Raw genomic sequence first — 11037 nt, 5'->3', positions numbered from 1 at the left:
GTTGCAGTGTACGTTGTCTTTTACACTTGTTTCTTCCAAGGCTTAGCCCTGTCTGACTGCCTATAATATTTCTACCTAACTTAGCTGTCTACAACATTCTCCCCCTCTGAAGAAGTACCCTGACCTGCAGTGAGGAAGTATTGGATGATGACTAATCTGGCTTCTTCAGGCTGACGGAGGTTGCAGTTGTTGATTATAAGTCAGAGATACTCCACAGACAGTCTATCTAAAAGTGCTCAGTAGACATCAGATATTATCATCTTAGGTAGGTGTATAGATTTTTTAAAGTCTTCATATGTGTCATATAACCCTCTCTTGACAAGGTTGATCTGATGGATCCTGGCAAAAGGAATCTAGAATATTTGTTATTGGTTTTATCTATATGATTCTTGGGGTGTGGTAATCTCTGGGCAAGAATAAACAAATTTTTAGGAAATTAGAGCATTCGTAATCAACGCATGAACACTAGAGCTGGCAGGTAAGTCTCGGAAATGTTCTTCATGGACTAGAATAACAATTGTAAATCATTTGCTCTTAGATCCCTTTACTGATAGAGTTTAATATTTTGTCATAAGTCCCTCTAGTTTTAGCTAAAATTATATCCAAAATTTTGATGACTTATGAGAATCAGATTATAACAATTGACACATTATTTTTTACCAATTGAAAACTCTCAAGTTATTGTATATAGACAAAATATGTATTGTATTTGTTAAACCAATCTGAGCATCATTTTGATTAGTTGGAAATCTGGGTATATATATTAAAGTATTTAGACAGGATAAATATCTCCCTAGGATGGGAGCTGGGTTTTTAGTCCTAACTAAAAAGAATGGGTGAAGAGAAAGTTATCCCAGTTACAGCTTAAGCAAGTTATTTTTTCCGGTGTCTCCTTTTATTGTGGTATGATGGTTGGAAGGAAGGCCAGGGTTGGAAAAGGGAAAAAAGACATGTGCCAATGTCCAGAAATTGGCTTTTTCTTCTATACAAATGATTACCCAGGGCTCCATGGAGATGACAGGTAAAGAGAACAGTCCAGAGGGAGGAGGCAGATTGCCCCGGGGCCCTTTCATCTTGCTAGACCATCTGGGAAGACAAATCTGAGCTCTGGGGCTTCCATCTCAGAGTGCAGTCTCACTTCCAGTGGCCACACTTGCAGTCAGGGCATGATTTAGGGGGCCCCTTAAGGCAGCCCCTGTTAAGGTGTCCTGGTTTCCACAGTAGTAGTAGTTGAGCTTAATCATTGAGCTCTTCTTGGAACCCCAAGAATCAGACTTAGGATCTGTTTTTTTTAAAGCCACAACAAAGGCAGCTAATTTTTGGTCTCTTTGCTTTCTCTCCTTGGCTTCCTCCCAATCTTGATTATAGAATACTAAGGAGGCAGTTTTCACTAAAATATCAAGTGAGCTACCTGGAGCAAAAGTTATATTTTGTAACTTTTTCCTACTATGTGGGGCTGACTGGGTAATAAACATGTCTTTAAGCAATATCTGTCCTTCTATTGAATCAGGAGCTATGGACATATGTTTTACCAGGGCCTCTAGTAAATTATCTGAGATGGCAGAGGGATTTTCATCTTCCTCCTGATAAATTGCTGACAATCTAAAATAGAGGGCTTTGTTTTTGTCTTTCTTAGACCTTCAAGAATACCTACTTACAAATGTCTCCTGCTCCAATCTCCTGTCTAGCATCTTGAGTAGGGACTGTTTGGGCTTCAATGGAAACTGGTTGTTTCCCTGGCTGTTTATCTTCTGGCTGCCTAAAATTAACCATATGATATTCATCCCAAAGTGTATTAGCAGCTTGTAATGCTGCTTATCTCATTAGAAGTCATGTTTGATGTAAGATTAACATTACATCTTTCCAGTCTAGCTTATAGGTCTGAGTAAACCCTCTAAAGACCTCAATGAACTTAGCAGGGTCATCTGAAAATTTTCCTAGATCTAGCTTGATCTGCTTTAAGTCACTGAGAGAAAGAGACATATGGACATGAGAAATTTTATGTGGATTATAATTACACTTGGAGTATAAATAAGAATTTTTCTTAATGTAAATAAAGTTTGAACATAAGGCAATTCTAACCATTTCCCCTCTTTTTTACAATATGAGTCTAGTTGTAAAAAAGCATGATAATGAATATTTCCCTTTGTATTCCACTGTGGTTCTAGAGGGTAGGCAGGTCATGTGCATGTGCAGAAAAAAAATCAAATGGCTCTTTTTCAACAGGTAAATGTCAAACAGCTTCCAGTGCTTAAGAATGTATTCCAAAGGAGTAAGAGACTTTGAAATTGAGCTCCCCATGTCTCTGTCCAATGATCTCAGTGAATGACCTCCAAATGATATAGGAGAAACTCCCAATCTGCTATATGTCTGGTACAAGTTCGTGTTCTCTAAAATTGAAGAATGAAGTTTAGGAACAACAGAGATTAAGAGCAGAATATATTTACTGAGGAAAGAAAGCTTCTATCTGAGAGACAGGAGGGGGCCTGAGTGGGTTGTCTGAGAATTTGGTATTAACCACATGGTGCTCAGCAATCTGTTGCATCCAGCGTTTGGCAATATCAATTATAAGAAAAAATGCATGAGTTGAAAGTTTTTTCATACTGTTTCAAGAAAATGTTAAAGCAATTTTATTAAATACACTTGTTAGGTTGGAAGATGATAAAGTGAAAGTGTCCATCTCAATCACCTAGGGTCACTGAGCTGTTTACATCTCTAAGACTAGCAGACCCCCAAACAGAAGCTCAGAGATTACTGTATGTTCATTTGCATAAACAGAAACAATTAATGATTAATGAAGCATTAGTTTTTATAAGCCTATTATATAACTTTCAGAAATAATTTGTTTCTGAACTTTCAAACTTTTCCCTCTAAAGTAATAAAGAAAAGTTTCATTTTGCAGGGATCAGAAAATCCAACCATAAGAATGCATCATGAACATCAACCATTATATCTGATCGGCAACTTCTTAGTCCTTAGCTTACAAATTTTATATTACAGTTGTCCATTGGTAACCACCAAAGCCAATGAAATTTCAAGTCCCTTAGATAAAATGGCATGGTATGTGCATATTGCCTTACTCATTCTTCTACAGTACTTTAAATTACCTCTGGATACTTAAAAACCAATAAAATATAAATCGTATGTGAATAATTGTTTAATGTATTATTTAGGGTACAATGACAAAAAGAAAGTCTGTGCACATTAAATCCATCATCATAGTTTCCTTCCAAATGTTTTCCCTCCATGGTTAGTTGAATCTACAGATACAAATATGGAGGACTTCTTATTCTACTGGTATCTGTTAGACTCACCACAAATGTCTGTATGGAATTGTTAGAACACAGATGAGTAGAAAGCTATGAAAGATATTTTTCAATGCAATATAAAGAAATAATCTGAGTTTTGATACACTGAAAGGAACTGCAAGGTAAGGAAGCAACCACTTAGGTGAAAATTAGGATAATCAGGACAACAGCAACTCAAAGTTCTACAGAAGGATTGCTACAAAGGGGACATGTTGAGAAAGATAACCAAGAAGACCCACGAACCCTGCAAAGCTCTCTGACCCTATTTCTGCAACTTTACCCTGGACAGCATGTCTCTCAGTGCCTGGTGCACCTGCTTGTTGCGCAGGGTGTAGATGACAGGGTTCAGCAATGGAGTCACCACCGTGTTCACCAGAGCAGCCTCTCGGTTGGAGTCCAGCCTGCTCGTTTGCTTTGGCTTAATGTAGATGAAGATGCAGCTGCCATACATCAGAGAGAGGACAGCAAGGTGAGAGGAGCAGGTAGAGAAGGCTTTCTGCCTCTCCTTGGCTGATGGGAGGCCCATGATTGTGACTGCTATGTTGCTGTAGGCTATGATGGTTATAAGGAGGGAAGTAAGCAGGATAAATAAAGCTAGGCCAAAAGTCAGCATTTCTGTAGATCTTGGGTCAGAACAGGAGAGATGGATCAGAGAGCCAAGGTCACAGAAGAAGTGAGGGATGACATTGGGGCCACAGAAGGACAATTGGGAAACCTGTAGGACAAGCCCAGTGATAAGACCGAAGGACAAAATATAGCAGAAGAAAATCAGAAAGAAGCAGACCCTCAGGCTCATGATGGCCGAGTATTGGAGAGGCCTGCAAATGGCCAAGTATCGATCCAAGGACATCACAGCCATGAGGAAGAAAATTGTTGATCCAAGAAACAAAAAAGAAAAGGCCTGTGTGAGACAAGAAGTGAAATGAATTGCTTGCTGTCCTAAAAGAAAAATGGTCAGCAGCTTAGGAATAACTGTGGTGATGAAACCGCTTTCACAGAAGGAGAAAGTGCTGAGGAAGAAATACATAGGTGTGTGGAGGTGTCGGTCAGCCCACGTGACTGTGATGATAAGCGAGTTCCCCATGACAGAAGCTAAGTAGGCCAGCAGATGCAGTAGGAAGAGGACCTTCCCCAGGTGCCGGACCTCAGGAAAGCCCTCCAGAGTGAACTCCTGAACAGTCGTCCCATTCCTTATCTCCATTTCTCTGTCTATCATCAACCTTCTTTGACCTATGAGAAACCCAAAATACAAATAAGGAGAAAATTGAAGGACAGATATTAGGAAATATGGAGACCTTTTTCAAATAAGAACGGAACAAGAGACAGAAAGGAAAAAGAGAAGGAAGGGAAAAGGGTTTTAAAAATAGTTGAAGAAAAAGATGGAAATAAAGCTTTTAAAGAAGAGTCGGCAGGATCAGGGAAGGAGGAGTAGGGAAAGGGACAAAAATTCAGAATTAAGATGTGTTATGTACATGTACAATCTCCCCACAATAAATGTAAACATTACATGCTGCAAACATGTACTACAAAGAACAAGACTATCACCAAAACGTAATGATTGATCTCTGTCTACAATCAAAACCAAAGCACTACTTGACATTACTCTTTTGAATGAAGAACCATGTTCTATTTTAGATATTTTATTATAAATTATTTTGAAATGTTCTTTTGTCAGACTGTAAATATGGAACTTTCTTGGCTTTGCTTCGCTCTTTTTTTAGAATAATTTTTATATATAACAAATTTTCTGGAAAGTAGTATCTAGAATCTTTGACTAATACTTCACAAGGTAAGGAAAGTAAAATGAAAAAGCAGTGTTTTCTGAAGATAAAATGTATGACTAAAAACATATACACAACAGATAATATTGTACAATGGAGGCTCTCACTTCAGCGAGGTGAGAGGAGCAGGTGGAGAAGGCTCTCCGCTGCTCTTTGGCTGATAGGAGAGGCATGATAGTGACCAGTATGTTGTTGTACATGATCATGGCTATAAGGAAGGAAGTAAACAGGATGAACAAAGTTAGGTTAAAAGTCAGCATCTCCATAAATCTGAGGTCAGAACAGGAGAGGTGGATCAGTAAACCAAGGTTACAAAAGTGAGGAATGACATTAGGAGCACAGAAGGATAACCGGGAAAACTGCAGGACAAGACCAGTGATATGAGTGAAGAACAAAGTGTATCATTTCTACACTTCTAGTAAAACATGCACTCTAGGAAGCCCTCCGATGAACTGATTTTAGCCCTCTAAAAATAGACAGCATAAAAACTTGTGTTCCCATCAACATATTCCAATCCAGTTATTAACCTGACATCCATTTATCTTGAGTTCTTTCCCTAAGTCCCTAGAATGAGCACGAAAACTCACTATTGCAGAATCCCAGAACTACCCAGCCATGAATTTAAGAGAAACTGCATGTAAATACAGGAAAGAATTGTCCCATTACTTCACTGTCCAGGCTCAGTATACAAACCTCATGTGGGGACATCACTGTCACCCTCATTCCTCCAACTCAGCAGAACAGAAGACCTTCCTTTTGCTGCACCTTCAACATTTCTCCCTCTGTGGGCATTATTTTTATGCTGGAAGATTCTGGTGTGGCTGGAATCATGCCTGCATGTTCCTTGCAGTAGAAGAACATAGACTTTTCAGCCAGGACCTGGATTGAAAGCAGGTGAGTTGATGTTTAATCTAGGGGAAGGGAGTCATAGCCTCTGCTGGAGATAAGTGCTCTAGTGAATCAGTCACCAAATGCAACTTTGTTTGATTTAATTCTTTGATTTGTTCAAACCTGCGTTTTATGCACTATCCACAGTACTAGCTTAAATATAAGCAGTCTCTGGTTTAAAAGTGTGACTCATGAAATTACAAATCAATCAGATGTCAAGTATTTACCAAGAAGTTGTTCCCGGGAAAGAGAGCTTCTCTGTTTATGTGCTTCTTTTTTCTTCCAATATGCCAGGATCTTTCTCCTGGATTAAAAAAAGAAAAGATGACATTCTTAATTGAAATCAACCTATTTTTGATCTATAAAATAGCCAATGGATGTCTCACATCTTAAATCAATAGAAATTATCAAGGCTGATTATTACCAAGGAAGACAGAGCTTTCTAGGCCCTGGAGGACTGAGAATCACAGTTTCCTTTATCTCAACCTGGCTAATAAATCCACCTAGACCATGAAAAGAGTACAAAACACCTCACATTTGCCCTAGCATTTGCACTGTAACTATGTAGAAATCCTGACCATATTCCTGTTAGTCTGTGTGACATGTTCATTCATTCCATGGGACATGATGACATAGTTCACCATGAACATGAAACTTGGCTGCTTGTGCACCCATCCCAAAAAAAGACTCAGGCAAAGAAGGCAACAGAGGTCAGATTTCCTTGTTCACAGAGCCCATTAGCCACTTTTCTGCCACCTAGCTGTGGCCCACCTTTGTGCATAAGTGGGACTGCTGTGGTCATAAACGAAACTGTGCCTAAATCTCTTTGCACTGTATCACCTTGGGACCACTTACCATCTCTAGTGAGGTCAGGCATGCTCCACATGGACAAAGTCCTGGCATTCAGACTTCATTAGAGGAGGGCAAGGGAAGCAAGTTGTAATGAAGTGTGCAGCAAATTCCCAAGGGTCATTGCACAGTTCATTGTTGGAAATGGAAAATGTCAGTAGAAATGTAAGTGCCATCTCACTGTGCATGGCAATGTCATGCATCAGTCTGTTATCTTCAAGGTCCTCTGTGAGGATCTGCACTGTTAGATTTGGCATGACTACCCAAAGGCATAAAACGAGTAAAATTCCAAAGTACACATATCAATAAAATCACCCCAAACAACAGAAATAATTTTAAAAATATAATTAAATGTCTTGTTTTTGCTTTTAAATTTCTTTTTATTTTAAAGAGAAAAAACAACAAAATAACAACAAAGATAAAAACAAAACAACACAAAAATAATACAGGATTTCAAAACAAGATAATAGGAGTTAACAATGGTTGTTATATTACCTGTTGTTTTTGCTTTTTAACCTATCATTTTCTTTACTGAATTATAATTTGCATACTATAAAATGCACAAGTCATAAATGTACAAGTTGATGCTTTTTACACAAATAAACAGCCATGGAGCCACTGCTCAAATCAAACCATAAAGTATCAGGTTAATAATATTCCTTAGTTATTGCAGGCTGATCAAGTCTGCAATCTCCTAAACGAGTGTACAGCAAAGGCTAAATAAAAAGATGCAAATGGAATGATTTCAAGGCTCCAGGAAGATCAGACCCCTCTCACAGAATCTGAGATTCTTTGGCAGCTAAGATCAAGTCCTTCTCTGTGGCCTATATTTATTTGGTTATCAGAAGAAAGGAGGAGAGTACACAAGAGGGGTGGAATCGCTCAAGGACTTCTCCAAGTTAGAGATTAAATTAATCCTTAACAAGGATGAAGTTAGTCTACCAAGGAGTGAGATGCCTCAGGCTATAGTCTTTATCTAGTTGAGATTGGATCCAGTGTCCTTGGCTGTGATCTTGTTTTACCCTTTGAGACTTTCCAGCTTCATCTGACATTTCAGGTTTTAGTAGGGATCAGTGACTCACAGAGGTTCACTTACTATGAGTCCACCACCTATGTTCAGACAAGGAGCCTAGGCCTTGAACAGACTCACAAGTAAACATAAAAAGGCAATTGGTTAATTAAAGTCCTCAGGGCTGATTCATAGTGCTCTCCATCAACAAAGTATCCTTATTTCACCATAAACTTCCCTATCCCCTTCTTTTGCTGAGCTCTACAAGTTTCAGTAGGTTATGTTTCTATTTTCATTTGCCTCAAAATATGTCTTAATTTTCCTTTTTGTTTATTCACCCAGTTGTTTTCCAGGAAAACATTGATTAATTTGCATATAGTTGTGTAATTGTTTTTAGGTTCACACAATTTTAATCAGAAAACACAGTTGATATATATTCAATATTTCTAAATTTATAAGACTTAGTGACCTACCACTGAGAATTTGTGTGTGAGTGCCTGTGAGGATGTGTATTTTGCTACTGTTAAGTGGAATGTTTTGTATATGTTGATTAGATCAATTTGGTCTATCATGTAGGTCAAGTCCAATGTTTCCTTATTGTTTTCTGTTTCTTTTATTTATTTATTTTTGTACCAGGAATTGAACTCAGGACCTGTGTTTGTCAGGAAGGTATTGTGCTGCTAAACTATCTCACCAGCCCCAAAGTTTCCTTATTGATTTTCTAACTAAATAGTGTGTCCATTTTTGAAAGTGTCATATTGAGGTTCCTTCTTATTATAGTCTATTAGTTATAGTCTCTTACTTTAAGTCTATTAACATTTGCTTTATATATTTAGGTGTTCCAATATTGGGAGCATATACATTTATAATTGGAATAACTTCTTGATGAGTAAACGCTTTAGCATTGTATAATGATTTTTTAATCATTTTACATTATTTTATTTGAAATCTATTTTATCTAAGTATAGCTATGTCTGCCTTTCTGTCACCTCACATTTGATCTGTGTATGCTCTTCAAGGTGAAATGAACTCCTTATAGGTGGCACAGAGTTGGGGCTTGTGTTTTTTGTTTGTTTGTTTTCATAGCCACTATCTGCCTTTTAATTGGATAATTTAATCTGTTTGCACTCAAGTTAATATGTATAGGTAAGGACTTACCAGTGCCATTTTTTTCTGGTTATTTTGTAGGTCCTTCCTTCCTTCCTTCCTTCCTTCCTTCCTTCCTTCCTTCCTTCCTTCCTTCCTTCCTCCCTCCCTCCCTCCCTCCCTTCTTTCCTTCTTGGTTAGATGATTTTCCATAGTGCTCTGCTTTGATTATTCTTTTTGTATCAGGAATCAAACTCAGGACCTTGTGCTTGCCAGGCAGGCACTTGTGCCGCTGAGCTATATCCCTGGCACTTGATTCATTATTTTTAATCCTTTGTGCAATGGTTATAGGTTTTGTGATGACCTTAATTCTTACATAAAATATCTTATAGTTGTTTGAAGTCAATAACAACTTTTTAAAAATTTAAACAGAAAATAGGACAATCAAACAGTGTTTTAAAACAGGCTAGTAGGACAGAAATAATCAATACATTGCATATTGTTATATTCATAGTAATTATTCAGAATATAAGATATAGGCATCAAATATTGTCCAAGAAAGTATTAGCACAAAACTTTCTTCTCAAGAAATTGAGAGAAACTAACTATATAACTATCTTGTCTTCTGTGTATATATATATATTTTTTTCCTTTCCCTTCATTCCTTTCCCTTTTCTCCCTTCACAGTTTTTCTTTTCTTTTGAACAGTTCCTTCCCTATTCACAATATCTGCTTTACATTTTAACTCTTATTTACTCTTTGTTTGTCACACTAATGAGACAATATGATGTTTACACGTATACGTCTGATTCATTTCACTTATGAGCATGGCACTAAACTAAAGACAAAATGGATCAAATATTTAAATACTAAAACAGAAACACTACACATACTAGAGAACAGATAGGTAGAAATCTTGAAGACATAGGTGTAGGTAGAGACTCCATGAACAAAACCCATACTGCAAGGAAAATACTACAAAGAATCAACAAATGGGATCTCACCTTATTAAAAAGCTTCTGCACAACAAAAGAAATAATCAGCAAAGTGAAAAGACAACTCACAGAGTTGGCAAAATTATAGCCAGTTGTCTTTCAGACAAATAATTTATATCTAGAACATATAAAGAATTGAAAAAAATTAGGCCCCACAAATTCAAAGACCCAGTCCAAAACTGGGCATCTGAAATGAATACATAATTCTTAGGAAGTCTGCATTTGGTCCCTGCATGCACCCTGAGCTGCCTGGTGACATGGACCAAGCAGTCTATGACCCACTGCCACCGTGGTTCATGTCTGGGCCCTGCTTGCTACATCAGCTGTCTGAAGACTGCAGACACAACAACGTGCGTTCTGCAACCACCACAGTTTGTGTCTGAGTCCCTAGAGCCAGGTCTGCTCCATCAACTTCCTAGGGACAATAGAGCAGGTGGCCAATGATTCTGACACCATTGCAGTATGTCTGGGCCCTGAAAGTGCCTTCAGCTGCCGGTCGACACTGGACGAGGCAGTCCATCATATGCAGCCACTGTGGGTCACCTTGGGATCCTGTGTGTGCCCTGAGCTGACTGGGGACACTGGACCAGGTGGTCCATGAGCTGTTGCAAACACACTTAGCATCTCAGCCCTGCACGTACCTTCAGCTGCGTGGGGACACTGGACCAGGCAGTCCACAATCTGCTGCCATCACAGTTTGCATCTGAAGGGAGGAAATTATAAAGAGCAGGGCAGAAATTAACACAATTGAGATGAAGAAAACACTACAAAAAATTAATGAATCAAAGAATTGGGTCTTTGAAAGAATAAATAAAATTGATAAATCCCTAGCCAACCTTATCAAAAAAAGGAAAGAAAAAAATTAAATTCATGCAATAAGGAATAAAAAGGGTAAAACCACTCCGGATTCTATAGGAATTCAAAAAATCATTAATACCCAGTTTGAAAATCTTTCTTTCTAAACGATAGAAAACTCAGAAGAAATGGACAGATTCTGACATAAGTACAAATTACCAAAGTTGAATCAAGAAGATATAAAAATCCTTGTTATGGTTGAAACATTGTGTCAACTTGGGGAGTCTAGAGGTTTGGCTAAGTGACTCAGCAGGAAGCCAGGATAC

General features: G+C 38.1%; 2 protein-coding genes across 3 annotated transcripts in view; both read right to left on the bottom strand.

The window, feature by feature from the left end:
• The window catches only part of LOC102015455 (olfactory receptor 13A1-like), a 53861-nt gene that overhangs the window by 11782 nt on the left and 31042 nt on the right, over window positions 1-11037 (bottom strand). Inside the window, exons 2-4 of one of the 2 annotated variants that reach the window (XM_005411790.2) lie at window positions 10558-10619; window positions 6205-6281; window positions 5783-5968 (exon numbers count right to left, since the gene is read on the bottom strand). The gene's annotated coding sequence lies outside the window, so the exon portion shown is untranslated. The remainder of the gene's footprint in view (window positions 1-5782; window positions 5969-6204; window positions 6282-10557; window positions 10620-11037) is intronic. The other variant, XM_013508369.1, reaches the window with a different exon arrangement.
• On the bottom strand, window positions 3571-4509 carry LOC102026803 (olfactory receptor 6C74-like). The gene has a single exon (XM_005411824.1). It carries the CDS (start codon window positions 4507-4509, stop codon window positions 3571-3573), a length of 939 nt encoding a protein of 312 aa, XP_005411881.1.

Source organism: Chinchilla lanigera, unplaced genomic scaffold (genome assembly GCF_000276665.1).
Source record: "Chinchilla lanigera isolate Chin_1 unplaced genomic scaffold, ChiLan1.0 scaffold00145, whole genome shotgun sequence".
NCBI lineage: Eukaryota > Metazoa > Chordata > Mammalia > Rodentia > Chinchillidae > Chinchilla > Chinchilla lanigera.
The sequence above is the reverse complement of the archived record's forward strand: the minus strand, read 5'-3'. Positions and strand labels throughout refer to the sequence as shown.

What these genes read in the sequence shown, in the direction of transcription:
- LOC102026803 (XM_005411824.1), bottom strand. Translation starts at nt 4,509, where the DNA reads ATGGAGATAAGGAATGGGACGACTGTTCAGGAGTTCACTCTGGAGGGC.